Raw genomic sequence first — 27,550 nt, 5'->3', positions numbered from 1 at the left:
GTTATCATACGATTTTAGAGGATCATTCAGCTGGTTTGTTCTGCGAACATGCTTGTGAGAAAAAGGTGGAGATTCAAGAAAAATTGTTGTTCAACGGTAATTTCACAACGTTTGAGGAATTGATTTCCCTGAAATTTCTTTTTTGGATCAGATGGAAAGAAAATTACTTTTTTTCCTGAAGATGTTTGGTAATACCAAGAAAACTATTTCTTTCTCTTAAATTTCGCATCAAAACTAAAATATTTTTATATACAACTTGAATCAAGCAATCAATTATAAAATTTTTTAAAAGTTGACCTCCTATAAGGTATAGGTCTATTAAAGTCAATTTTCTAAAATGCACTATTAATTAAATTGAACTAAGAAACCTCTAAGAAGCAAGGAAATTAATCATTGATTGTTATGAACCAAGGATAGAATTTTGGGTTCTCTCGATTCATTAAAATGTTATGAATGATTTCATAAAAAAAATCAAATAATTTGATTTCTTAGGAAGAAATAAAGCAAGGTAGTGATTAGTGAGTCCAATAGTATGAAATATACGTCAGATACCCGCTAAAAAGGAAACATAAGTAAAATTTTTATTGTTTCCAGAAGTTTCAATATTTCAAGGGCTGATCACTTGCTTAGCTCTTTCCCGCCTTCTCATCTCAACGCGGACCAAAAGATTCAGCCCCTGCATTGATTGCTTTCCAAGAACTGACGTTAAAAGTTGGAAACATCATCTTTAATTTCTTTCATGGTATATTATAAAACTATATCGTAAACTTACACAACTTTTCTTGGCATATTCAATAATTTACCTAAAAAGAAAAAGTTGGGGGCCTGACTGTCTTTTTGTTTCTTATATCACTGAGCGTGCTGGCTACGTTTTGCCTTAGGCTTTATTTGGTTCAACGAAAGGGAGGGGAGGGAAGGTTAATAAAAGGAAAGGGAGAGAAGAAAAAGGAAGGCCATGGTTTTGTTTAGTTAGAGGGGAGGGGAGGGGAGATTTTTTGTTCGGTTCATAAGAGGAAGGAAGGGGAGGTAATTATATTTAGACTGATTTATTTTTTATTACAATATTTATGTCAAAATTATTATTTCTTAATTTATCAATTTCAAAAAAAATCAATTACTTCACTTACATGTGATTAAAAAAATGATAAAACTTAAAAAAAATTAGAAAATATGATAAAAAAATTTAATATTCTCTCTCATTAATTTTATAAATAGATGTATTAATATATATGATATGCATATATATTATATAATTATAACAGGCACGTTATGATATGTATATATGTATATATATGCATGTTATCTGAGATTATAATACACACACTATGATATATAATTATAATACACATATGTTATGATATATATATATATATGAATATATATGATATGTGTATATATTATAATATTATAATTATCAAATATTATTAGTGGTTAAAAAGAGAGAAGTGAAAAAAAGATTTTTAATAAGATGGACAAAATTAAAATATTAAAAAGTTAGTATGAGTAGTTTGGTCAATATTAGATATAATATTTCTCTCTCCTCTAAAAAATTTCAAATTTTTAGAGGAGTATGGGGAGGGGAGGGGAACACTAAAAGACAAATTTATTTTCTCCCTCCTATTTTTTCCAACCAAACACACTTGTCTCCTCCCTTCCTCTCAAAAACCTTCCAACGAAACAGAACCTTAACAAATGGGCTTGCGGAGCGGTCTTATGTTTCCCCAAAGAAGATTTTAAAAAAAAAAAAGGCGTGCTCTTCTTCTTCTTCATTTTTCCCCCTCTCTCCTTTTTAGGCCAACAGTTTCGTTTCCGGAGAATTTCTGATGAAACTTCAATGGCTGCCTTTGAATAAAAATCAACTATCCCCTGCATATAAAGTCAGTCTGATTTCCTTTCCTTGTTCATCAGATCTAGCTGTTTACCAAGCTCGTTATTTCGCATATTTCATCCTTTGAGTCTGGGCAGGAACAGCGGGATGAGCCAATTTAGCACAAATGACTACAACACGACGTATGTATATTTCTCTCGTAAAGAATTGAATGCATGTTATCGTTAGTAGCCATCTTTAATCGTGTTACTAAGAGTACCACGATATATCGCGGCTATTTCAATAATATTGATGACAGTGTCTCGAAAGTGTTTGTTACAACCCATCTGTGAGATGTATTTACTGGGGTACTTAACCCTTCCATGTGCACCATCTCATTCTTACTTTTTCATGGTTTTGTTTTGGGTTAACAACAAATCAACACTTGAATCTTTGGTTCTTAATATTTGTTATGTTGCCACATCAGGTTTAGCAGTGGAGTCGAGTCTGCTAGTTTTATTGCGAGCTCCAATCTTCTGAGGCGTCCGGTGGAGACAATCTTGGAGCTTTATGCAGAAATCAGTTCGAAGCAGGAGGGGTTGTGCTTCAAAGTGGGGCAGGAGTTGGATTTTACGGTAATAGCATTTGTGGCCACTCAAATTAATCTCCAAGCGCCTGAGCAATCAGGTTTGGTTTCATCTTCGGCCCTCAAGGACAAAGATTTCCCTCTTTTTGAGTTCCTTTGTAACGACAAATTCCCATGTTTCTCCCTTCATAAGGCTGCAATTTCTCTCTTCTATGATCATCGTGAGCAGCTCCATCAACTCAAATCTCTGGTACACCCCTTTTGCTACAATGAAAGAGTAAATTACCTCATAATGAAGCGGTCGAATTTAAATATATAAATAGACTTGGATGTGTTTGGAGGCCCAACCCCAATTTCACTAACGCAATTTTCATTGAATGCTTGCTTGGCTGCTTCTGCTAAGCTTTGTTTCTCTGATCTCAATTTTTTAGTTAGACTGAATTTTTTTAAATTAATTTTCCCCACATCATTTTCTGTGATTGATTGGAAGGGAGGGGCTTCTTCGAGGAGGGGAACGGGGAAGAGATAAAAACAAAGGAAATACAGTAGAAACAGCAACAAATTTTGTTCCAGCGGATTGAAGCTGGTTACACGTACCATACAATAACAACAACAACAAATCTTATTCCATTAGATAGAGTCAATTACATGAATTGCATGATACCAGTGTGTTCTACCAGCATCCAAGTCTTTAAATATATTATTGATCAGGAGGTTCATTTAATGACTTTATTGAGCGTTCTCCTGGTCTTCACTTTTTTTAATAAGACTCTAAACTATCTAATTTACTCATCTCACCGATGCCTCTAATGACTTTCTCTACACATGCCTAAACCACCTAAAGTGATATTCAACTATTTTCTCTTCGATAAGTATCACACTTACTATTGTTTTGATATTTTCATTTCGAACCTTGAATGACCACACATCTATCTCAACATCATCATTTCTACTACTTCAACTTTATGCTCTTATTTATTATTTATCGTCCAACATTCACTATCGTACAACACAGCTGATTTTATAGCAGTCCGATAGAATTTTTCCTTTAGCTTTTCAGATACTTTCTTATCGCAAATAACACTAATAACCTTCCTCCATTTTAACCAACCAATTGTATTCTATGAAAAACGTCTCCATCAATTTCACCATCCTCATGTATAATGAATCCTAGATATTTGAACTTTGACACTTAAGGGATGATTTATCTCATATCTTCACCTCCAAATCACAATTGCCTTGCCTTCCCCCAAAACTATAATGCATGTATTCTATTTTGCTCCTGTTCAAGTGAAAGCCTTTTGACTCGAAGGTCTTTTTCCATAACTCTAATGTAGAGTTAATCTCTTTTCTTAATTCAGCCATGAGGACTATGTCATCCGTGAAAATCATGCACTCAAGGATTTTTACTTGGATAAATTCAGTTAAAACGTCTAAAACAATATTAAACAAGTAAAGACTCAAAGAAGATTCCTAATGTAGGTCAATTTTAATGGGAAAGCCCTTTGTCTCACCTTCAAGCGTTCTTACATTAATAATTATCCCCTCATACATATCATATATGGCTTTGTTATATACAACCCTTATACTTTTCTTTTCCAAAACCTTCCAAAGTACTTCTCTTGGCACACGATTATGAGTTATTTTCAAATCAATAAAAACCATATGTAAATCTCTTTCTTTACTCTTATATCTTTTCATTAACCCTCATAGTAAATAAATCACTTCTATTGTGAATCTTCTTGGCATAAATCCAAATTAGTTCTTAGAAATAAAAGTCTGTGTTCAATCACTTTTTTCCATAACTTCATCGTATAGCTTATAAGTTTTATCCTTTTATAACTTGCACAGTTTTGAATATCTTCTTTATTCTTGTAAATAAAAATTAAAGTGCTTTTCCTCCATTCATCCGGCATATTCTTAGAGTATAAAATTTTATTAAAAAGCTTGATTAGTGACAATTTACCCTCCTCTCCTAAGTATTTTCAAATTTTAATAGGAATATTGTAAGGTCCAGTGGCTTTATCATTGTCTATTTTTTTAAGAGTTACCTTAATTTCTCTGATGCGGATCCTACAGGAAAAAGCCAAATGATCCTCTTCACAAATTAGCAAGTCCTCCAAGTTTATTAAACAGCCTATCTATCCTTAATATATCCATCAGTAACTAAAATTTTACCTTCTTTGTCCTTTATATAGGTTACTTGGTCAAAGTCTCTCTTTTTTCTCTCTTGTTGCTTCGCAATCTTATAAATATTTCTTTGCTTCGTTTTTGTTCTTAACTCTTTATAAAACTCTTCATATGCTTTAGGACGTGTTTTGATCACTGCTCTCTTTGTCTCTTTTTTAGTCAAACGATATTTTTTTTAGTTTTTCGTATTATTGCATAAATGTATAGCTTTAAAATAATCTTTTTCTGTTTGACCTTCTCTTGTGCACTTGTATCCCAGTACCAAGTCTTCTTATCTTTCTAACCATGATTTTTGGGTTCTCTCAAAATTACTTTGGCAATCATACAAACCCTCGTAGCCATCTCTTCCCACATAATGTTAGTATTTCCTTGCTACTCCCAGATCTCTTCCTCCAAAAGGGCCTTTTTAAAAACTCGTGCTTCTCACTCTTTAACTGCCACTGCCTAACCTTGGGATTAACCACTTGATGATACTTTTAAAACATATATCAAGGATAAGTATCCTATGTTGGGTAGTCATTCTACCCCTAGGAATCACTTTACAATTAGTACAAAGTCTTCTATCTAGACTCTTGACCAAAAAAAAAAATCAATATTTGATCTTAAGGTTCCAGTCTTGTACGTGATTAAATGCTCTTCTCGTTTCTTAAAACAAGTGTTGACAATCTTGAGATTGTATGTAAGAAAAAAGTAAAGAATAGATTGTCTTCTATTGTTAAGCTCCCCAAAACCAAAACCATCATGAGTCCTAGCAAATTGTCTTACTTCCTTACTAACATGTCCATTAAAGCTCCCACCAATAAAATTTTTTTCTTCAAGTGGTATGCTTTGAACCAACCCCTCTATATCTTCCCAAAACTTATCTTTAAAATGTGTCTCTCCCCCAACCTGAGGTGTATAGGCACTAATAATATTGATAGCATCCTTTCTAACAATTAATTTTAAAGATATTATTCTGTCCTCAAACTTTTTAACCTTCACCACATTCTTCTTCCATGCTCCATCAACGATGATACCAATACCATTCCTTATACTCATTTTCCCTGTGTATCAAAGTTTATACCCTCCAAATTCTTTGGAAACTCTTCCAACCCATTGGCTACACGTACCATAGTGTGATTAATTTCTATCAACAATGAACTATTCATACATATCATTCATCAATATATAAAAAAAAAAAGGAAATTATTTTTGAAAAATGCACAATGCTGAGGAACAATGATTTAAATGGTGAGAAAGTATACTTCTCCCGGTGTTTGAACTGTGTCAACTGAAAGATATTGACCTGCTTGGAATGAATTCCAAGTTATGTGACAGCTTATCTTATACAGTCCCATTTTCCAAATGATACTTGGGAAATTCATCATAATGCAGATTGATAGCTCCAAGCCATTGATGGTAACTGGACATGCTCTTGGGGGATCCATTGCTTCTCTTTTCACTCTGTGGCTACTAGATAACCTCACCATTGGCTCAGGAAGGAAACACTCACCACTCTGCGTCACCTTTGGTTCACCCCTTCTAGGTGATTCCGACTTTCAAAAAGCCATTTCACGAAGCCCTCTCTGGAATTCATGCTTTCTCCACGTGGCCTCTCTCCGGGACCCTCTTCCCAGGACCTTGATTCCAATCAATGTGCGCAAGCCCTTCGGAACATTTCTCTTGTGCTCGGAAGTAGGCTCTGCTTGTTTCAATGACCCTGATTCTATTCTGGAACTTTTAGCAGAAACGGGGTCCACCGTGAGGGATCCATATGTTCAAGAATTTGACATTCATCAATATTTAGACATTGTGCAAAATCTTCACCGCAAGGCCATTTGCAAGGCTTTTAGTCCACAGCCACAGAATATGGCTCTTTGTGATTCCCTAGAAGCAACTATAATCATCCAGCTTGCAGCACTTGACCTTTCACAAATCCAGCAGGTATTCACCCCAGTTTCTTGTGGTAGTGGTAGTCGCTGTTGCTTGATATTTTCTTCTTCTGACAGGATATGGTGGAAAAGCTGAAGCTGCGAGAAATTACACTGCAGCCGAAGAAGAAAGACTTGGATCTATCCAAGAGATTGAATGACGTGAAGATGTATATGGCCAACCTCGAATGGTACAAAAAGGACTCTAAGGCTCAGGAGACAGGAATGTACGACATGTACAAGAAGCATAGGAATGAAAGAGACCAAGATATTGTTTGGTGGAAGAAAGAGCTCACACTTTACTGGAGAGAAATGGTTGAAGAGGCAGAGATGAAGCCTCAGAAGGAAGGGGCTGCTTTTCGGACCCGCTGGCTCTTTGCTGGCACAAATTACCGAAGAATGATCGAGCCACTTGACATTGCTGACTACTACGAAAGTGGCGGAAAAGACTATGAGACTCAAGGAAGGTCCAGACATTATCGGCAGCTAGAGGAATGGCTCAAAGAAGACACAACGCCTTCATCGGCGGGATTGTTGTGCATTACGAACAAGCAAAACGTGGAATCAATTCTGACGCTGGATTCTTGTTTCTGGGCACGCGTGGAAGAGGCTCTCATTGCCTGCAGTGACATGAAGGGGGGAGAAGACTCTAGCAGTAGGCAGAAATTAATTGAGTTTGAGGAATATGTTTATGGGTTGCTCAAGAATTATGCAGTTTCGCCTGAGATTTTCCTGAAGTACAGTACCTACATCCGTTGGTGGAATGAGTATCAAATGCTCAGGGAAGCATCCAGTGATTCAAAACTAGCTAGCTTCATGCGTAACCCTGACAATTACAAGCTCTATTCTATGGGGGTATTTGATTTCCAATGAAGTTTGACTGCTGAAGACTTGAAAAAGCGTGATCATAATGATGAAGTAATATATAATAAATAGTTTGATATGGTAGGTTTGTAATTCCTTTGGTATCAGTTTGGAAAAATTGTGTGTTTAGCTTATTATTCTCCTTAGTCTCTATTAGTAATGGAAGGATTTGTTTTGTTGTCGTCTTCCTCCCTATTTTTATAAAATACCCTATACGACACCCTCCCCTCCCCTAAAAGAAGAAACTGCAATCACAAAGAGAGAGAAGATAAATGCGACATTAGGGAATGCGTACAGTGAAGATATAATACATAATGTAACAAATCAAAAGATGCTGCCAAAGCCGTCACCTTCATGCTCCTAACTGGCCTTCAAACCCAGCCCCGTCTAGCATTGGGATTCTTGACTGTGTCAAGAAAAGGCCTGAAGAGTTAATATGAGCTGCTGTCGGCATGGACCACAGACCAAATGGGATATAAAGTAAAACTATAACCCACTATAATCCCGAGGTTTTTTTTTTAAAAAAAAAAAAATTGTGTTTATCAAGTTACACGTGTCTGCAAAAGAGCGTGTGCACGCTAATATACAGGTTTCTATTGCAGACAGAAGAAGACATGCATGGAAGTGGGACCGGGCAGCACATGCATCTAATTACAGAGTCGATCATCACATGTGCCTGCTCCCAGTATATCATTTATCTCCATGTATTATATATATTACACCCTATGCCCAATACTGTTCAATTTAGTGTCATATGGACTTATCTGAATCTGTAAGTAGCCTCACTTCTGTAGATCCGACATGGAATTTATAGTAGCGTTTGTAGTTGCCTTTTAATAACTATTTTTGCTTTCAATGGCTAACAGTCATGTCTCGTATTGCACTCCAAACAGCCAAATGGCAAATGGAATATTTTATTTCCGGACGATGGGCTTAAGTTCGGGTTCCCCAAATTCATGAGAGCGAACGAAATAACCCCAAATTGAAAATCTATATTTAGATTACTGTAGGGAGAGTCAAATTCAAGACTTCAGCATTTGAGAAAGCTTATGATGTTATTATTTAGCATTCCCTTTTTACTGCAATCTCTCCACCCAGCTACCGTGTTATCACCATCCAGTGGTGATTTCACCTGTGGCACGTGTCATCATCCTAGTGGTTCTTAACGATGGAGTTATTGAGAACTCGACTTCGCGTGAACACCCTGGCGCAAAGTAGGCCCCACCGCAGGGCCTTCCGGACAGCTAGAAGCACGCATCCCGTGGATGATGGTCCAGAGCGTGGGCCGTGTTCCCTTCCCTCTCTTTCTCTCTCTCCGCCGTTCTTAATTGCACTGCCATTTTCTTCCGCATTGCCCTCTTTCTCTGCCTCCACCGTCCCACATCCGGAGATTGCTCTGTGACTGTACTGAGAGCTTTCAATGGAAGGAGCAACTATTCTCGCGCTTTTCCTCGCAGTCGTATCCGTTGTACTTGTCAGACCCTCTGAGTCCAGACTCAGCCTCGACTACTACCAACATTCCTGCCCCGAGTTCAGCAAAATCATTCAGGACACTATTACTAACAAGCAGATCACCAGCCCCACCGCCGCCGGCGCCACACTCCGCCTCTTCCTCCATGACTGCCTCGCCAACGGCTGCGATGGCTCTGTCCTCATCTCATCCACTTTCTTCAACAAAGCAGAGCGCGACGCCGACATCAACCTCTCCCTCCCCGGCGACGGCTTCGATGCCATAGTTCGCGCCAAGACTGCTCTAGAGCTCGCCTGCCCCAACACCGTCTCCTGTGCCGACATCCTCGCCGTCGCCACTCGCGACCTCGTCACCATGGTCGGCGGTCCCCACTACAATGTCTTCCTAGGTCGGAGGGACAGTCGCGTCTCCAAGGCCTCTGCTATCGAAGGCCATCTTCCAAAACCGACAATGACGATGTCGCAAATCATCGAGATCTTCGCCGCTAAAGGGTTTTCCGTCAGAGAAATGGTAGCTCTGAGCGGGGCTCACACTATTGGGTTCTCGCATTGCTCTCAGATTAGCAACGACATCTACAATAACAGCAAGTTCTCGCAATACGATCCTCAATACAATCCTCGATTCGCTGCGGGGTTGCAGAGAGCGTGTGGCGATTACAAGAAGAATCCTACATTGTCGGTGTTCAACGACATCATGACCCCCAACAAGTTCGATAACATGTACTTCCAGAACCTGCCGAAGGGCTTAGGGGTTTTGAAATCGGATCGCGGGTTGTTCAGCGACCCGAGAACGAGACCGTTTGTGGAAGAATTCGCAGCGGACGAGAACAAGTTCTTTCAGGCATTTGCCCAGGCAATGCAGAAGCTGGGTCTAGTTGGAGTACAGACCGGAAGAAAAGGAGAGATCAGGCGCAGGTGTGACCAGATAAATTAAATTGATTTGATTCAAAGTTAATTCTTGATTTGGTGATTTGCGAGAATCAGGTGGAAATACTGATTCGTCTCGGTGTATGATTGAAGGGAGAATATATGGTATTTTAAGCGGAACCATGCATACGTGGGTTGCTTTTGTGTAAGCTCTCATATAACCGATGAGCTTATGGCCTCTCTGTCGTTTTTGTTCACGTCAAGAACAGATGAGTTATGGAATTCAATAATGCCCTTGATTTTTTCTTGTTTTCTTTTTTTTTTTTGCGTGTTATTTGTAAGCTGGCGTTTTTGTTGATTTTATAGTTTATTTATAAAGATGATTAGTGTTGATTTGTGTGGGAAGAGCGCATTTTTTGGGCTTTTGAAATAGGATTAATGGATTTACTTTAGAGTGGTAAAAGACTAAAAGTGCATGTAATCAAGTTGGGGCTGTATATGCGTGAGAAAAAGAGGCCTACGAAGGACAACTTTGGAGAGGTGGATCATTTGTAATGAATAAAGCATCGTATTCTTTTATGAGTGAGTTGAAATTCAAAAGTGCCTTTTTATGCCCAGAAAATTAAAAGTGACTTTATAATTAAAAAAAATTAGATCGTAAAATCACGCCTCACTTGTCGAAGTGAAATACTACCTAAAATGATATGTTAATGTTTTCCTTTTCTTTTTATTTATATTTTCCCCCGCCCTTCTGGGGCCAGATTTGAAAAGATAAATAGAGAATAATGGCGGGCAACAGACAGGAAGCTCGAATCTCATGGGTGCTCACTATCCCAGAAGAGCTGGCTTGGTGGGCAATGCATGTGTCTGCCTTCCCCCATATTTAATCATCCATAGTTTCTTGATAACAGCGTAAGCAATTAGCTTACGAGTTAAGACTCATCACAATTTCTGGGCATTACAATTCTCTCCATATTCATACGTTATAAGGCACGCAACTGATTGTTTAGACTCGACCTATTTAAAAAGGATAATTTATCTTGATGAATGATTTTGTTTTCATATATTATACTCTTCCGGTCTTTAATATAGGACTTAATTCTTAAGTTGGTTTTGGTCCTAAATATAAAACAAATTTCTCATATTTATTAATTTTTTCTAAATTACCCTTATAGATACTTCCTCAATCATAATTAAATAGAAGTAGAAGAGGGAGATGGGATATTAAGAAAGATAATTATAGTGTTTTAGGAAAAATGTCACGTTTTTTGTAATTAACTGACTTATCTAACTTCCTTAATCTAATCAAATTAGTTAAATGGGTCTTATATTAAGGAGCGGAGGACTATTCATTATCATCTATTAATCCTGTTTTGATATTTAATTGTCCCTGGTTAATGATTAATTTTGTTGCCAATTATCTCACCCCGAATTTTTAGTAAAGAAGAATCAGTATAATAGCTTAGGTTCATGGAGGTCAGAGTCAAAGTGACTAGGTGATAACCAGGCTGGATTTGTTGAATTCACTGTATACCTAGTGGGCACTTGTCACATAGTTCGCATTCCCTCTTTCAAAACACGCTCTCGCTTCTGCCCACTCAATTGGGTTGGATTCTTTCAAAGCTCGTCAGCCCACATAAGCAAGTCTGACCCAAAACTGCCTTTAATGGGCCTTCATAATTCGGCCCAATCCGCCCAAACTTTTCTTCTTCTTCTTCTTCTTCTTTTTTGGGTTTGCTGGTTACAATTATATCTAATTATTTACTCAGGCAATCTGAAAATTAATATGCTTCTTTCTGGTTGATCAACGAGACAGGTACATGAGATTGTTGGAAGAACGAGATTCAATTTGTCTCTCGTGTTTTCCGTTCCCCATGCTCATGCTACCCAGTTTCCAGGATTCATGTTGATATTTTATTTAAAAAGTTGAAGTTCAAGAGAAACGAAGGGAGGGCCAAATGTGAAAACGGATGTCTTAAAGGAACTGACTTTTAAAAGTAACATTGGGATTCTGATTCTTGCTTTCCTAAAGAAATTGATTTTGTCAAACAAAGGACTGCTCAGAAATGAAGGATTGGCTGGCAAATAAGCGCAGACAACCTCAGCTTTTCCTTATTTCGGGCTGTTTGAGCCCTCCCTCACTCTGAATGGTTATGCCGTTATGCCCATGTCCATATTATAGCTCGCATTATTGGTATGGGGTTGGGTTACATGACTTATTTTTAAAACTTAATAAAATCATATGACAATGTGTGTTTATAGACATAAAATAAAATCTAGATTTGTAATTATAAACAACCTAGTTCGTTGTTCAAATTTTATATGATTTTAAAACATGTTTATGCCAGTCATGGTAAGCCTCATTGTAAGGAACTAGATTTCTTTTAAGCACAAGAATTAGAACCTTGTAGATTGGAAGAAATCATATGATGCGAGTTATCTTCAATTGTTCAAATATAAACTACTCCTCCGGTCCTAAATGTAAGACCCTTATACACACTAGTATAAGGATCTTACATTTAGGACCGGAGGAGTATCAATACTAAATGTTTAATTTTAAAAATGCTTCCATTTACACTGTTTTTATCTTTTTGAAACAGCGTTAACCAGAAAGAGGTCCACGTGGGGGTGATTATTGAACCAAAATGTGGGCCTCCTTTAGTGAGTGACATGATATTAGTTACTAAGCAAAGTAATTAATTGAACTGGAATAGGAACTTTGGGATTAAAAAAACAGGCTTTCCCCTGAGAAACAGTGGAAGGGATAATCCTGATTGAGTAGTTTAATTGTCAGTTTTGTAAACGAAGTCTAAAAGGGAAGAAGAAATAAAGGCAAAAAGCAAAGTGCAGTGGGTTTGAAACACAGGAATAAAGCGACAAAGCATATACCGCCCCACAAATATCTCTTACACTAAACCACTCTCTGTTCTCTTCCCAAACCAAATCGCCATCAGCCACACCCTTTATTCCCTCCACACACCTTCACGCTCATTCTTCACAGCTCCTTCCAATCTACTCACTTCAAGTCCTCATCATATTAAGCGTGTTCCCATTCAACATTAAAACCAAAAGGATAGATAAAAAGCAAATCAATCTGGTCTCTTGTTTCGGCCGTTGGATTGTTAGGATGGAAAAGATCGTGCCACGTCACCCCACGCACCTGGCGGGAGACACAACGGTTCAACGAGACGTGGTTGCGTTTCGGTGATCGCTGAAAAACCTCGGCTTTACAATTTATGAATCACGAACACTGTTCCTGCTTTTAGCTTTTGGAATCATTCTCCATGTTCGAGAAAGAGGCCTATGACCAGATGCAGCAGGAGAAAGAAGGGGGAAGACTCTTTGGACTCTTGAAAACTCTACAACTGTGATTATACTGTAGTTTCTCAATCTCAGCAGCCCAAGCGGCTTGTTTTTATTAAGACCCATATCAGAAGAAACCCCAAGAATATAGCCTTTTTGTTGAAGATTCAGATTTCAGAAGCATGATTTTGCAGAAACTAAACATGTATTAGGGTGTGTTTGGATAGAAACCAAACCATGGTTTCAGAAGTGTTTTTACGGATTACGAAGTAAATATGGGGAGGAGATTATCTCGTTTTGCGAAAAAGTGCTTCTGAAACCACGGTTTTAGGATACCCAAACAGACCCTTAGTCTTATATTTGATACCAAAATCAAATTATTTTTCTCCCGTATGTAATAATGAGGAGAAGCAGAAAATGCAGAAAGAAGGCCATGCGATATTTGGGAAGAGGAAAGACCCCAAAAAAGAGAGAGAAAGCAAAACAATTTACAGTGAAAAACGAAAAGGAAAAAAAAAACAAACAAACAAACACTGTACTCATAACCCGGGCACGTTAACAGTAGACTCGCTCGAGACACAAACCCGACTCAGACTACTCAAACCCGAGTCAAGAAGCCCCTCCCAGTCGACGTCGTCCTCATCGGATTCCTCCTTCACCCTCATCATCTCCAATATCCGCTTCACCTTCTCCCTCGCCCTCTCGCTTCCCACCTTCTCCTCCTTCTTCAATGCCTCCACCACCCCCGCCGCCCTTGCCACCGCTTTAAACCTCAAACCGCCGTGACTCAGTTCATACAACGCGGCCACGCAGCTCTCCCGGGTCGATCCGTAACCCAAGTCGCTACCGCTTAGTAGCCCCACCAAGCACTCCACCGCCCGCGCATCCAACATCGCCGCCCGGCCATCCCCACAAGATGCCAAGTGGCCTAGTATGAGTAGCACGTAACCCCTCATTGTGCCCGACTTTAACATGTTCATTAGGATCGGAACCGACCCGAGTTTTATCATCTTGGTCCGGTTGCTCTGTACGAGGGAGAGGTGGTACAGTGTAAGCGCCGAGTCATTTCGAGTTCGCTCATTATCGGATTGAAGCAAGTTGAGCAGCGGCGGCAGAGCACCCAGCACTCCGATTGCAGTCTTGTTATCGTCATGAATGGCCAAGCTGAAGAGTGCGCCGGAAGCGTGTTCCTGCACCTCAGGGGATCCCCCCTTCAATACGTCAATCAACGGGGGAACGATTCCGGACCGCAGTATCTTTACTTTGTTCACTTTCTCCAACGAGAGGTTCACCAGAGCTGCGACCGCGTTCACCTGAATATTAGTGTACTTGGACACGATCAGCGATCGAAGGACGGAGAGTAACCGAGGACTGCAGAGATGGACCCTTGTATCCTCTCTAGTTTTCGTGAGCTTTCTTAGTGAAATAACGGCTTCTTCGATCTCGGACACTAGTGAGCTTTTTAACTTCGCAAAGATATTCTCTTCTTCAGGCGAGCTAGGAATAATGACTTCGATTTCTGAGGATGAAGAAGAAGAATAGCAGCTTGGTCGAGTCGAAAGTTGCATAGGCGGAGATGCCGGAGAGGAACCCGCCGATTCCTCTGAGTTCCAGTAAGGTTGAGCAGGCCGTCGAGTGACCTCGGTCGCTGCGTGATTGAAATTCACAGGTGGGTTCTCCTTCATTCCTTGAATCAGCTCTTCCTCGGTGATCAAAACCTTCTGCGACTCTATTTTGTTCGGGACACTTGAATCTGTCTTCTCGGTCTTCGTCATTAGTCTATGCACGAACTTCTCAGAAGAAGCTACATCAGGCGGCTCGGGGAGTAGGTTGGCGGAGTTCTGGCACCATTTAGCAATGGCAGATTTAAGGGCAAGGTTGGGAATTACGGTAGAAAAATCGGGCGTGGAGCCATCGGAGAGCCGTGGTGTGAAGTTTAAATTTTTACAAGCTTGAACAGAGACTCGCTCGAAGGTGTGGCCTGAGGAGACGATGACGGGGTCTGCCATGAGAGACCCTGATATGGGACAGAGAAACTCTTCCGGGGGCTGTTTCTTTCCAGGTTTTGATTGTTTTGAAGGGACGGCCGACGATGCCCGGTAGAATATCTTCCATTTTCGGCCTGGAGTGGCGGTGTCGTTAAATTTCTCTGCTTCCGTTGCTTTGTGAGAAACCCGATTTTTCTGTATGGATCGGTGGACAACGAAACTCACAGCGTCCTGAAACTCCATGTTTTTGCCCATCGTTGAGACGTTCAAAGGCTCGTGGCGGAGAAATCAGAGCGGCGTTATCGGAAGTTCAGAACATTAACATCATCGGATGGGAAATCGTTCTGTGAGATTGGCTTTCAAAGAGCCACAGGCATAAGATGGGAGCATGTGGAGGGAGCCCGAGAGGAGAGTGAGTGTGAGAGCATCCGGCAGTGCCGCAGTTGTTGCTCCGAATACTTCACAAAAAATATTTATACTATTATATTTTTTATATAAAAATATTGATATTGATATAATAATAATAATAATTTCTGATGCATTCTTTCCAGGAACAAAGATGCATCAAGAAATCAAAATAATTTAAATTATTGCATCTCCTCATGTAAAAAAGGGATATATATTATATTAACCTATGTTGGGGTGAGATCGAAACTCGTCATTTACATAACATAAGAGGAATAGTGGTTGATCAAAGGCAAATACTTTTTTTTTTTTGGGGTAAATGTAAAGTCTATCTTCTTTTTTTTTTTAATGTATGTGTATTTGATACTTCTTTGTTTATGGTGCATCCGTTACTTTGATTTTTTTTTTTATCTAGCACTCTCAATACATCTAGATTAGGGTGCTAGATGCAATTAAAAAAATAATATTAGGAACACACCAAAAAAATAAAATTAGAGTATTTGATACATTTTTATCCCTTTTTTTTCTATATTACTAAATATACCCACACACAAGCAATATGAGTCAAGGATAAGATTAAAGAAAAATAATTAAAAAAAACTGAAAATTACTAAATATTAAATAAGAAATGTCAACCAAAATTTGTTATGATTAGTAAATTCAGTATTATCAACACCAAATAAAGTGTTTATCAAACCTAATTTAAAATTTAATAATTTTTAACTCTTTTTATCATTTTTTCTGAGATTAAATTATTATTTCGAGGAATTACAATTAAACGTCCATTTGGTGATGGAGCATCGGATTGACATAAAGTTTTTTTTTTGTTGGTCGGGCTGGGAGGCTGATTATGAATGGACATGATCACATTAGAAAACCTTATTTGTTCAAAACACATGATTACGTGAGCCAGCCTCTGTTGGTTACCAGAGAAGCTGGCATGTGATTTGCTCAGTCCATCCAGGGCATGACACCAAGGCATCTGACCAGCTTTATCATGTTACAACAACTCCGGCCTTTTACCCCTTTTTTGTTCTGCACAAAGCTTCTCGGCTTGTTGTTCCCCCACAGATCTCACCCCACCTTCATTTCAGCCCACCAGCCTTGTTTCCATAATTCTCTGTGCTGGGATCTCCACTGCACTAAACACAGAACTAGAAGACGCACGAAATTGTTGATGAAACGCCATTCTTATTAAATTCTATTCTCCCAATCCGCGGGCATAGATAAATATTTTGGCTAAAAGAGGCTTTATTTTAGAAGGTAGCTGAAAACTGAAGCCAGAGGCAGCGTTGGACTGCTTCGCAGATTATTTGAGGGTAAAAAAAAAACAGAGAAACACACACACACGGGGACGACAAGCTTCATTCTGGGGGTTGAAAACGACGTTGAGAGTTGAAAATTACCCCAAGAAAAAAAAAACAACAACAACATATATCTCTGTGATTTCAGTGGTTGAAGTTAAAGAGACAATGAGAGGAGAGAATCCAAATCCGACAAGGAGGGGGTGTTTTTCTCCGTCTTGGGTGGGCCAGCTCTTCGCTTTAGCATTTTCGCTTTTGGCGAGGGAAAAGGTAAATGGTATCTGACTGACAAGGATGGCCAGGAGGGGAATGAAGTTTTTCCAACGCACCGAACCCACAAATTGCATTATTGTTTATTATTATTATTGCATCCTTAATGCCCAAGTTTCTGTTCATCACTTGCTTAATTGAAGCTTTTAGTTTAAGGAGTGTCCTAGGCTGGCTGGACACATCTCTCTTCCTTTTCTAAAAGTGATTGCTTCCCTTTATCTTCCTCCCCTGTCGCGCTCCCATCTCTTCTCGTCTTCCTTCTCTTCTTTTGGGACTACGTAAATGTATTTTTTCCATTAATGCTTTCCAAATAAATTCATTTCCTCTCCCAGGCAGTACTCACGCAAGAGTGTCCCAGGCTAATGGTCTTCCCTCATTAATTCATTCTCCATCTCTTATATTTTTCATATACAATTTGACCAGAGTTGAGACCAACAAAATCCTATGGTGCAAATGTTTCGAATCCCAACCAAACCCAAAAAAAAAAAAAAACTGAATGAACAGCACGTTGTCTCGACACGTTTATGCATTACTAGTATTAGCATTAATTAGTAGTAGTTTGCATTGTATTACACTCTTTCATCAAAGTGTCGAGGTTTAGGATGTGGTGGGGTATCATTAGCGGCAATCAATCTTTGCAGTTAGGGGCATTTAATAAATTTGTCTTTGTTCTTACATTTGTCTGTTCATCATGTGAAGCTTTTCATGAATAAAAAATAAACGTCTGCCTTTTTAACTTTACAGTTTGTTAACGCACAATTTCGGTTACTAATAGTCAACACGGTCATCCTTTTTATTTGTTTTTGCCGTTGAAAGTTGATGTCCAATGGCTGATTTTTTTTATTTTTTGGGGGGTAAAATGTCCAATGGCTGATTTATCTTGACATCACTCTCCTTAGCGTTACTGCACATGATTCCAAAAGTCCAAATCCCCTTTGATTTGATGTTTTTCGGAAACGGGAAGCAATCACAATTCACCAATGCTTCGAGTAAATAAAATATAAAATCAATCTCAAACGCGTCTAATTTTATAATTTATACGTCTGATCAGAGTTTCTGAAATCTGAACCGAGTTTATAAAATAACGGTGAGACGTAAAGGTTTTGATTCTGATTTATGAGATAGGAATAAAATAAAATGGGAAAGAATAAGAATTCAGAGGTGAGTCTCATTGGGCCGAAAGAATGAGGCGAGCTTCATTCTCTCTTGGATGGGCCTTTTCTGGACATTTCAGAATTCGATTAATTGGGCCAAAAAAGTTTGATTTGGACTTCTGCGGGTCGATGCGGGTCAAGCCGACCACGGAGTCGCTTTCAAATTACAACGGCGCTTGCGCGTGAGCCTAGAATCCTCTACAGGATACGAGATACGAGAGCCCAAAAGAAACCCGAACCCACACGGTTTGAAAGTCTTGGCTTCCCCTCCAAGCAATGTTATCCCCAGTCTCAAAGCCTATATATCAACAAGAACAAGCGCCTTTCGCCCGCGTCTTGCGTGTTCCACATTCATTCTCTCCTCAATTCTTAAGAAATCAGCCTCAACAGCAATAGCTTGACAAACCCATCAATGGCGGGCGGAACTGAAGCTTTCCCTGATTTAGGAAGACACTGCCAACACGACGATTGCAACCTTCTCGATTTCCTCCCTTTCACCTGCGACGGTTGTCACCAGGTATTCTGTCTCGAGCATCAATCTTATAAATCCCACAACTGCCCTAAAGCTGATCATATCGGCCGGAAGGTTGTCGTCTGCGAAGTGTGTTCCATGTCCATCGAAACCACCGGTCACGTCGGAGAAGACGAGAAGGCGATCTTAGAGAGGCATGAGAAGTTGGGAGATTGTGACCCTAAGAAGAAGAAGAAACCCACTTGCCCTGTTAAGAGATGCAAGGAGATCTTGACGTTCTCTAGCACAAGCACGTGCAAAACGTGCCACGTGAAGGTGTGCCTCAAGCACCGTTTTCCGGCCGACCATGCTTGTAACAGAGCTGCTTCGCCTTCCACCTCGGCCGTTAATCCTGTCAACGAACGATGGAATGATCGGTTCCTAACTGCCCTGTCGTTGAGGAATGGAAAGGACTGTGCTAAAAGCCCCAGTTCTCCTCGTCCTCCCGCTACTCAATCTGTCGAAGCCTGCTGACACTACGCTTTCATGCCAATATGAATAAATGTTAATTTGAGATGCTAGTTGCTCAAGTTTTAATTTGATTTTATATTCTGTAATTGAATCTTCATAGGCCTAATTATATTTTTTTAAATTTATGTCATTCAATTTATTGCTGTGATGCTAAATTCTGCAGCTGAAGCCCCGTTTGCGGCCGCAGAATATCAGAACACACATGTAATGCTCCGTAATAAACTCTGATTCTAAACATAATGATTACATATAGTAAGTTTTAAAGAGAAATACGTTTTCTCACAACACATTATGGCAATACTTTAAAATTATTTACACTCAATGTAGGCAAACAATGCTTTAGGCAGTTCTCTATATAGGATGATGCTCTGCAGTCTCTTCTATCTCGCAGCTACTTCAAGTTGCGAACTCTTGGAGGTTGCTGTTTTGAATGGGGCCACAGAGACAGAAGAATCTTCTTCCTCGGTCCCTGAAAATTCAAGCGCTTCATGTGAGAACTGAGAAGGAATCTAATACGGATGTGTACTTGTATAATAACAGCGCCTTAAGGTTGCCAAGTGACAAAACATTGTTTTTTCTTTGCGATGGTTCAAAGTTCTAGGCATTCTTTCGCGTTCAACCTATTACCTCTTGATATTTAGATCGCGCTTGTAGTTAAATTAAATTAAGTTACTTCTGTGCCTGGATCTCTGTCCTCTTGTGTTATCCCCAAAAGGGGTTCAATTTTCTTTCGTGTACAATCAGAAACCTAATTCAATCTAGGCTCTCGTATCCATTCTCTGATTAAAAAAAGAAATGAAGTTTCTCATTCTTGCACAAGACCACAACAGACAGCACGGCTTGTTGTATAATCCAGTAAAAACAACATACTAGAAACCAAAACAATTTAGATGAATCTCCATTAACCAAGTTTAAGAACAGCAAGCCGTGTATATATTTATATGTATAGGCAGTTGTGAAATGATAGTGAGCTAGCCGTACCATTGGTATCCCCAGGTCTTTGAGGTCCTTGTCTCCCATTTGCTTCAATACTGTCATATCTACCTGTAAACCAGGTAATCCAACAATTGAACAAGAAATGAAGCAAAAATTACATATGCTAATTTAAATAGAATAATGAAGGGGCAGTAATATCTACAATAGGAGCAAGACCCTTACTTCTTCAGCACGAAAAGCAATCTCATATTTTTCCAATCCAAGTGAACGCAAGAGACCAGAAACAGTAAGAGGCACTTCACCCTGCGACAGCATAATGTGAGGGAGTGAGTGAGAGGGAGGGGGAGGGGGCCACACATTTTTTTCTTTTTTGGGTTGGGGGGGGGGGGGGGTTGCAAAAAATATGATACCACTCGTGAGTTTTTCTCTCCAATGCCACTCCTTGGTGCAGGCTGTCTAGCTGCTTCGCCATTCTCAACAGGGCCTTTGAACGTAGTGGGTGTGAAGCCAATTGGCATTGAGGCATAGAAAACACCATTCCTGGGAAAAGATTTAGATGTTAAAACATCAGTTGTACTTGTGGATGAAAACTGTTGCCGGCCATCAAAATTTGCCAAAGTTGCCACAGTTCTAGAAGAGTCTAACAGAATATCTGAAGATCGAGCTCCAGCTTCATCTAAAATCCTAGAAGTGCCAAGTTTCTGCATTGAATCCCCCTGATGTACGGGATGACCATTTTTTGTGTAGGATATTTGCCTTGGATGGAAGCGTTCTCTTGCCTCAGGCTTGGGCTGGAACCTGCCATTACTTGGTGACGGTAGGCCAGATTTGACTGGATTTTGATTCATGTGGCCTATCTTTTGGCGCTCTTCTAAATTACATTGAATTCGCTTTGACCTTCGACGCAGTAGTTTCAATCTGAGGTCGTCAGAAGTCAGCCCCGTTTCTTCGCTCATTTGAAGAAAATATAGCCAATGAAAATGAGAGAAATATAGAATGATAAAAACTCGAATTATAATATTAATATAGATGAGATGTTACCATTAACTCTGTTGTCATGAGCACCCCGATATGTGCCATAACCTCGCGGCCTGAAAATTGATGTTTAATCGTTACATGGTTTTGTAAATACATGTTCTGGCAGCCACGATGAAAATAATTAAACATTCATTCCTCTCAGTTTGCTGCAATTTTCCAAGTACTAACGTTGCAAAGATGGAAAAGGAAAGAAATGCTATACGCGAGTCTTTTCTACTATTCTTAACCTCATAATGAAATGCTAGTAAGCACCATAGCATGGTCTCACAAAAGAACTTCAAGGCCAGGAGATCAGTGTGCCAGTGTTTGAACTAGGAGCAATGTGGAGTGGCATATCCGCAAAATAAAAACTCCAGTACATAACATACCAAGTTCAGTTATCTTTCAGCTGAATCACAGATGTACAATGGAACGTCCTCTTATATATATGTGTATTATTCCTTACCAGTAAGAAAATAAAAGAGTGAAAGCGCACACGCTAAAGCAAAAACATAGTAGAGAGAACTACCTCTTGGTCGAGACAAACGAGCCATGAGGATAAACTCTTAATCCATCCCCTTTAGATCGTTTGCTTCCAGACCGTGGCCCACCATCACAACGTGCTTCTCTAGAGTTTGATGCTGTTCGGCCTCTCTCCACCACCTGCAAAAATTTGTAGATTGCGATTATATATATCCATTCCAATTCAGGGACGCAAGCGCAACTCGTTCCTATAACGAGAGTTACTTATCCAGAAATTTAATACACCAAATGAAATAAAACATGCAGCTCTGACTTGATTACAGTTAGACTTAGATCGAATATAAGGATAAGTGGAATATCCTCCAGCTAATAAAGCATGAGTAGATCATTTGTTAGCTCAATGAAAGTAAAGAAAGAGGAGAAATCTCAAAGTTGTTTCACAGGCACACACAACAATACTTCTATATCTTGTTATGGAGGACTTCTGGGTACAGAATGTACCTGACCCGTCCGCCCCAAGGAGATGAAGACTCGGGGCTGTGACATTACTGATTGAGCAGCGAAGACGATGAAAGGAGAAAGCTTGTTAGCTATCCGAATCCAGGAGAAACACGATTATTCGATCGTTTATCTTCCAAACCGAAAGTGAACCGAAAACGAAAACTTCAAGTTGCAGAAGGAAAAGTAGCGGCACACTCTGAAGCAGGTAGCGTTTCGAAGGAGGAGAGTCCCCTTTAAGTCAAGCATGGGTCTTTATTCGTTTCGTGACCGGCAAACAGCGTTGACGTCGACCATAATTTCGATTAAAAAATATTTATAGTCCTCCTGTTTTGAAACCTATTTAATACTAATGTATAATAATGATGATTCGAAATGGTGTAATTTTTATGAAATCTTTTGGGATTACTTTAAAATCTTTTTTTTTTTTTTTCAAATGGCATAAGTGCTTTATATAAAAAGAAATTTTAGAATGAAGTTGTTTGAAAAACTTTCACATAATATATATGTGAGATTAATTAAAATTTTGCGTCCTCATAAAATTTGAAATATTAACAAAACATCCTTAACATTGACATGTTAAATTTATTTTCTTGTCAAGAACCTTTAGCTTAAGTGACAATACATTTGTGTGATCTAATCTCAAAATGAATATACGATGGATGTGTATCCTTCTCCCCTATCTGAAAGGACTAGGTTAGGGATAATTTTTTTTTTTAAAAAAATTAGTTTTTAAAATAAAAATGATTGACATAAAAAAATATCAATTAATTCCAATCATATTAACGGTAGAAGCTGACTGAGGAGTATAATGCTTTGAACATGCTTGCTTTCTTTTCCTTTCATTCCCTTTCATTCCCGTATGGTTTTGCCATAGCCTTCTTGTATTTATAGGGGGGAATTCGATGAGAATTGTGGAAAAAAGCCCCGTTAGCGAAACCACTCATAGGAGAGAATACATATTATTTTGTGTAAATACAAATATATCATCAGATGAGTGTAAGATACAGATTTTAATGAGCAACTCAGTACACAACAGTCTGTGTGTTACATATTTGCCGTTGATGATTTAATCTCTTCCATGGTGATCGTCTGCAATAAAGGAAAATGTCGCGTTGCATCAGATAAGGAAATGAGATTTAATCAAAGCATGCATAGACGTGATATGTCGAGGAAAAGAAACGCTTGCAGCCAAGACAGCGGAATCAACAAGCTGCCATGGTAATTCCTTCATCCCAACTGAAAGAAAGACTGGACGCTAAATATCAAACAAGGATTTACAGTTCTAGAAGGGCCACTTTGAGGAGTTCACGTAAGAGATTGAGTTAAGGAATTACCTGTTCACTGCCAGCAAAGTCGTTGTCAGGAGTAAGAAAGAGCATGCAGTGGCACTCCTTCCTGCAAAATTTGAGCATAAAAAACAAGGTGAGACGCGGGAAGTATTAACTCGAAGTTTCACATCTAATTTCTTAGTTCAACTTTGAAACATACCGAGTGCAAAATATATAACTTAAGGAGTTTCAATTGCATAAAGAAATTCCACTAGAGTGGAGGTCATAACAATTTAGCGGAACTCATGGAGCTCTTCAAATCAGACGGCAAGAGATTAGAATGATACATGCAATCTGGTTTCAAATGCAAAACATTAAAATCCTCCCCAGCAATTATCATGATTTATCAAAATAAAATATGATCCACATCAAGGACAAGTTAGTTATACAAAACAAGTAACAATTCCTAAATAATGTCATATCAGGCCTCTGACAATTGACCATAGGGACAGAGCTAATAAAGCTTACAACGCCTGCCCAAGTTTGCAAGATTTTAAAAATATACCCTTTTGTTCCACTGATAATAGTCCTGAAGAGCCATATATTTGGCCCCCTTCAAACTAGAACGTTTCCTTCAAAGCTCTAAACTCTGCCTATTTGGCCCCTTTTACGTATCCTCTCCTAATTGATGAATAGCTCTTCAGTTTGCACGGAACAAGAACCAAATGCTATTTCAATGTTCTTTTTAAAGTTGCGTGATCTTATTTTCATTCAGAATCTTGAAAGTACTGCCAGAAACTTCTTTAGAAGTCTTTTAAAATATTTTACAATTCTTACATAAAAAGTCATGAAGCTATAACGACGCCAAAAAGATTTACAGTTGTTTAATGGATGAATGTGAATTTTAAATCCCCAAGAGAAGAATCAAACAACATAAAATGTGGAAAAAGAGCACTTTTACACTGTTTAAGTCAATAATGCATTTTCTAAGAATCAAGTGTCTAGTGACTGTCATCAGGTTTATGTATAACTTCTAAAGAGTGGCTAAAAGTCTCTAGCTTCTTGTTAGAGTACAACCAATTTACCCCATCTGGCATCTGTCAAGAATGCTATATAGCCAATTTACTCTAACTTGATCCATGCTCCTCTTAGATACCAAATTTGTAATAGCGATGTTTTAATGTCAAACTCATATGTTTTGCTCTATAACACAGAGCAAGTCTTGTAGATACATGTATAAGAACAGCGCATAAAATATAAATGCAGCAAACATAACACAGCTAGTAATAAATATTGTTGAAAACAATTGTTTCCAGCTTGACACCTTACAAACACGAAAGCCATATATTCCTTGGTGGTTTTGGAGATAAGCCTACCTCTCTCTCATGGGAACACACGGACAATTCCAAAAGCCCTGCCCAGCCTCAGCAGCTTTATCATCATAATGTCTGAAGCACAATAAGTTTGTTATGAATAATACTAGTCAAATTATCTGTGCAGGCACCTACAGAACTATAGGAGTAAGACAAAACTTCTGACCGGAGACAAGATAAAAGAGTGAGTAATTACCGACAAGGGCACAGCGGTGCACCCAATGCATCTTTATGATCAGCCAAGCCCTATTTCAAAGCAGAAGAAACAACATAAGGAAGAAACATTACCAATAAAGGCAACCACTATTGAAATCAGTTCTATTATGTGAACTTGTGATGTAAAATTAAAAGATAAATATATAAATATAAATGATGCGGAGACATTATATTTTGTATGAGCATATTCATCTCTCATGTTAAAGACTGATGTGTTGTTACTGGACTAAATTTCTTCATAGCACGCATGCATTGTTCAAAACGTTCCTTGTTGATCTTTAAAACTACAATACTGCCTAAAAGGGTGCTCTGGGTCAAGAAAAGATAATCAGTTTTCTAGAAGAAGTGAGAACCCATAAAAGGCTGGCACTAAAACAGACAGGTAAGAGCATCAGTGAGAATGAATGCCAAAGTGATCTCCTAAAAATCAACTGGTCACCCTCAGTGGTCTAAGATTTAGCTATGAGATCAACTTATCAATCCATGTGATTAACCATGTAGGCCTGTAGCTTATCATGATCCATAAAGGTGTTAAAATTAGGAGCGACCATAATTTGACATGCTCATAGAAGATTCTTAAAGCCTCACCACATTGGTCACAAAAGCAGGAAAACAGTATCCCTAACCATCTCCTGGCTGATGAATCAAAGCTAAGATCGTCAAATCCTAATATACAAGTATCCATAACGGCTACACAAGAGGCTTCCTAACTTGAAAGTCATATCGATGCGAAAATTTATGTTCGATAAAAAGTGAATATACCTTAATGACAACAGAAGTGACTCCTTTGTCGACACAAAAGTAAGTTCCTGACCTCCGGGCGTATTGCTCCGAGAACTTCCTCATTATTTCAACAGATTTCTCTGATGGCTCCACTGGAAGAATAAGCAAATTACTTCTACATATATGTAATGTTGACAAAATTGGTCACAAAAGCAAGCAAAAAGCTGAAAGCATAAACTGAAAATAGAAACCATGAAATGGTTTCCTATTTTGCAAACTTAATTTGAAACAAGCAAGGTCAAAAACAAAAAAAAGGCAACCTATGCATTCTTTTATACGTCATAGATAAGCTGCAAACGCATAGACAGTTTACCACTTTTAGTCAGCCCAAAGTCCCCGGAAGAACAACAAATCTTAAGCTATGACTAATGCAGAGCTAACATGGACACAGAACTGGCACGTTACAAATTTATTGTGCATACTTGAATGAAATGAAGAATTCCTTCACTCAGAGCATAACACAACACACAGAAAACAATACGAAGAAGTAGCCACGAAAATCTAGAAATACACCAACATCCAATTGAGTGCTGAAAGAATTGTCATCTGAATCTATATCGTCACTGAGGTCGAACTAAGAAGACGACGAATCGGAGCTTAGATAGGCAAATTCTGTAGTACTGAGATTGAAGCAGGGGTTACCTTGGGCTCGAAAGACAGGAAAATTGCGGTGGCGTCGAAAGGGAGATGAGATGGAAGGAATGCCAACGGCGAAGGATGAAGCTTGTAAAGTCATGGCCAGAGAATTTCGGCAACAGAGAAGAATTTCTGAGACTGATGGGTGTGGGCGACGAGAGACAGATAGAAGTAAACGATGCTCTGTGATTTTATATTTTATGGTCCGACTCTCAAATTAAAAATATCTACTTATGTATTTTATCTGATTAGAAAGATTATTTGTTAAGTCATCCTCACCACTCGTTGTGAGGATATCGGCCTGGAAATTACGGAGGCCACTTGGCTCATAAATATCTTTCTATCGTTTCCGCACATTGATAGTATCTCACCTTTTTTTGTTCAGGGCCACTTCAACTTCAAGCCCATATATCTCCAACTGAGCCCAGTAGTTTGATATTTTCTGCTCTCTCTTTTTTTTGGGTGCCCTAATGGCATCTCTCATGCTTATAGAAACGATACTCCTCCAGTCTTAAATATAAGACTCTTTTTAATACTATAAAAAAGATCTTATATTTAGGACCGGAGGAATATAATTTAGTTTTTCTGGCAAGAAAAGAGTTAAAAAAATGTGTGTACTTTTCTTTATGTTTATCAATGGTTTCTCTTATTTTTCTCTCTTCTTCAACTGTGAGGTAAATATATCTGCTTTAGAAGTCATAAAAATGACTTTTAGCTCAAAAAGCAGCATCGGCAAGGCATGGCTTAATGTTGGAATGGCAGACAGCCACCTCATCTTTGCAACCTCTTCTTCTTTTTCTTTTAAACAGGATTAACATTAAGGAGAATTAAAATAAGATTAAAAAAATTACAAAAGAAGTCCTAAAAATACCATTTTCTAATATAAAACTTGTCATTACATACTGTTTAGATTGTTATTTAGACATTTTAATAGTTATTTTTTAAAAAAACTTTATTGTAATTCTCCCTTAATACCAACATCCAGGATGAAATCACAAATACACAATAATACTACTGTTTCTCCTAAACCTCTTATTAACCACTGCCTCTTTCATAGAAGCTGAAAGTTGCTCAAAAGATATATACAAAAGCCAAGAGTCAATAATTCCTTGAGAATAGTATATTGTGCTCCTGCATATATTAAGCATTTTTTGTCAACTGGGGTGGTCTCTGCTACAACCTGTAATCTTGTTTTTTGGCCAACTAAGCACAATCTGTAATGACTACCCTTTCGACT

The 27,550-nt window shown here is 38.7% G+C and overlaps 6 protein-coding genes across 9 annotated transcripts; 3 read left to right on the top strand and 3 right to left on the bottom strand.

Moving 5' to 3' along the window:
- The first annotated feature begins 14 nt into the window (after positions 1-14).
- LOC114728364 (senescence-associated carboxylesterase 101) lies at positions 15-7,537 on the top strand. Of its 2 annotated transcripts, none has more exons than XM_028915255.1 (5): positions 15-96; positions 1,966-2,010; positions 2,295-2,643; positions 5,958-6,506; positions 6,572-7,537. In XM_028915255.1, exons 2-5 carry the CDS (start codon positions 1,976-1,978, stop codon positions 7,364-7,366), a joined length of 1,728 nt encoding a protein of 575 aa, XP_028771088.1. In that variant the 5' UTR covers positions 15-96; positions 1,966-1,975; the 3' UTR covers positions 7,367-7,537. The 2 variants fall into 2 exon arrangements, with proteins under 2 accessions (XP_028771088.1, XP_028771087.1); XM_028915254.1 differs by lacking the exon at positions 15-96 and adding an exon at positions 1,743-1,877.
- A 964-nt stretch (positions 7,538-8,501) lies between these two features.
- On the top strand, positions 8,502-10,224 carry LOC114728445 (peroxidase 63-like). Its single transcript, XM_028915354.1, has one exon. It carries the CDS (start codon positions 8,778-8,780, stop codon positions 9,759-9,761), a length of 984 nt encoding a protein of 327 aa, XP_028771187.1. The 5' UTR covers positions 8,502-8,777; the 3' UTR covers positions 9,762-10,224.
- Positions 10,225-13,351: 3,127 nt separating this feature from the next.
- Positions 13,352-15,391, bottom strand: LOC114728392 (U-box domain-containing protein 40). Its single transcript, XM_028915298.1, has one exon. It carries the CDS (start codon positions 15,238-15,240, stop codon positions 13,537-13,539), a length of 1,704 nt encoding a protein of 567 aa, XP_028771131.1. The 5' UTR covers positions 15,241-15,391; the 3' UTR covers positions 13,352-13,536.
- Positions 15,392-18,460: 3,069 nt separating this feature from the next.
- Positions 18,461-19,299, top strand: LOC114728394 (zinc finger AN1 domain-containing stress-associated protein 12). The gene has a single exon (XM_028915302.1). It carries the CDS (start codon positions 18,531-18,533, stop codon positions 19,101-19,103), a length of 573 nt encoding a protein of 190 aa, XP_028771135.1. The 5' UTR covers positions 18,461-18,530; the 3' UTR covers positions 19,104-19,299.
- A 9-nt stretch (positions 19,300-19,308) lies between these two features.
- On the bottom strand, positions 19,309-22,250 carry LOC114728393 (uncharacterized). 3 transcript variants are annotated; one of them, XM_028915301.1, is made up of 8 exons: positions 22,038-22,249; positions 21,583-21,716; positions 21,078-21,127; positions 20,682-20,982; positions 20,447-20,576; positions 20,259-20,339; positions 20,082-20,144; positions 19,309-19,569 (listed from the first exon to the last, which is right to left on the bottom strand). In XM_028915301.1, the coding sequence occupies exons 1-8, from the start codon at positions 22,080-22,082 to the stop codon at positions 19,492-19,494; spliced, it is 882 nt and encodes a 293-aa protein (XP_028771134.1). In that variant the 5' UTR covers positions 22,083-22,249; the 3' UTR covers positions 19,309-19,491. The 3 variants fall into 3 exon arrangements, with proteins under 3 accessions (XP_028771134.1, XP_028771133.1, XP_028771132.1); XM_028915300.1 differs by having other exon boundaries at positions 20,450-20,982; positions 22,038-22,250; XM_028915299.1 differs by having other exon boundaries at positions 20,447-20,982.
- Positions 22,251-22,946: 696 nt separating this feature from the next.
- LOC114728395 (ferredoxin-thioredoxin reductase catalytic chain, chloroplastic) lies at positions 22,947-26,518 on the bottom strand. The gene is made up of 6 exons (XM_028915303.1): positions 26,320-26,518; positions 25,657-25,769; positions 24,875-24,924; positions 24,682-24,753; positions 23,372-23,432; positions 22,947-23,126 (listed from the first exon to the last, which is right to left on the bottom strand). The coding sequence occupies exons 1-6, from the start codon at positions 26,411-26,413 to the stop codon at positions 23,082-23,084; spliced, it is 435 nt and encodes a 144-aa protein (XP_028771136.1). The 5' UTR covers positions 26,414-26,518; the 3' UTR covers positions 22,947-23,081.
- Positions 26,519-27,550: the final 1,032 nt, after the last annotated feature.

This window comes from Neltuma alba, unplaced genomic scaffold (assembly GCF_004799145.2).
Source record: "Neltuma alba isolate B1F8T4 unplaced genomic scaffold, ASM479914v2 tig00012535_pilon, whole genome shotgun sequence".
Lineage (NCBI taxonomy): Eukaryota > Viridiplantae > Streptophyta > Magnoliopsida > Fabales > Fabaceae > Neltuma > Neltuma alba.
This window is presented reverse-complemented; position numbering and strand designations above follow the sequence as displayed.

Excerpts from the sequence above, each read along its gene's own strand:
- LOC114728392 (XM_028915298.1), bottom strand. The coding sequence starts at position 15,240 with ATGGGCAAAAACATGGAGTTTCAGGACGCTGTGAGTTTCGTTGTCCAC.
- LOC114728445 (XM_028915354.1), top strand. The coding sequence starts at position 8,778 with ATGGAAGGAGCAACTATTCTCGCGCTTTTCCTCGCAGTCGTATCCGTT.
- LOC114728395 (XM_028915303.1), bottom strand. The coding sequence starts at position 26,413 with ATGACTTTACAAGCTTCATCCTTCGCCGTTGGCATTCCTTCCATCTCA. Across the intron at positions 25,770-26,319 it reads TCCTGTCTTTCGAGCCCAAG|TGGAGCCATCAGAGAAATCT; the intron begins GTAACCCCTGCT and ends TTATTCTTCCAG. Across the intron at positions 24,925-25,656 it reads TCACTTCTGTTGTCATTAAG|GGCTTGGCTGATCATAAAGA; the intron begins GTATATTCACTT and ends GCTTTGAAATAG.
- LOC114728394 (XM_028915302.1), top strand. The coding sequence starts at position 18,531 with ATGGCGGGCGGAACTGAAGCTTTCCCTGATTTAGGAAGACACTGCCAA.
- LOC114728393 (XM_028915299.1), bottom strand. The coding sequence starts at position 22,082 with ATGTCACAGCCCCGAGTCTTCATCTCCTTGGGGCGGACGGGTCAG. Across the intron at positions 20,983-21,077 it reads TCATGACAACAGAGTTAATG|AAACGGGGCTGACTTCTGAC; the intron begins GTAACATCTCAT and ends AAATGAGCGAAG. Across the intron at positions 20,145-20,258 it reads TTGCTTTTCGTGCTGAAGAA|GTAGATATGACAGTATTGAA; the intron begins GTAAGGGTCTTG and ends CCTGGTTTACAG.
- LOC114728364 (XM_028915255.1), top strand. The coding sequence starts at position 1,976 with ATGAGCCAATTTAGCACAAATGACTACAACACGAC. Across the intron at positions 2,011-2,294 it reads ACAAATGACTACAACACGAC|GTTTAGCAGTGGAGTCGAGT; the intron begins GTATGTATATTT and ends TTGCCACATCAG. Across the intron at positions 2,644-5,957 it reads TCCATCAACTCAAATCTCTG|ATTGATAGCTCCAAGCCATT; the intron begins GTACACCCCTTT and ends ATCATAATGCAG.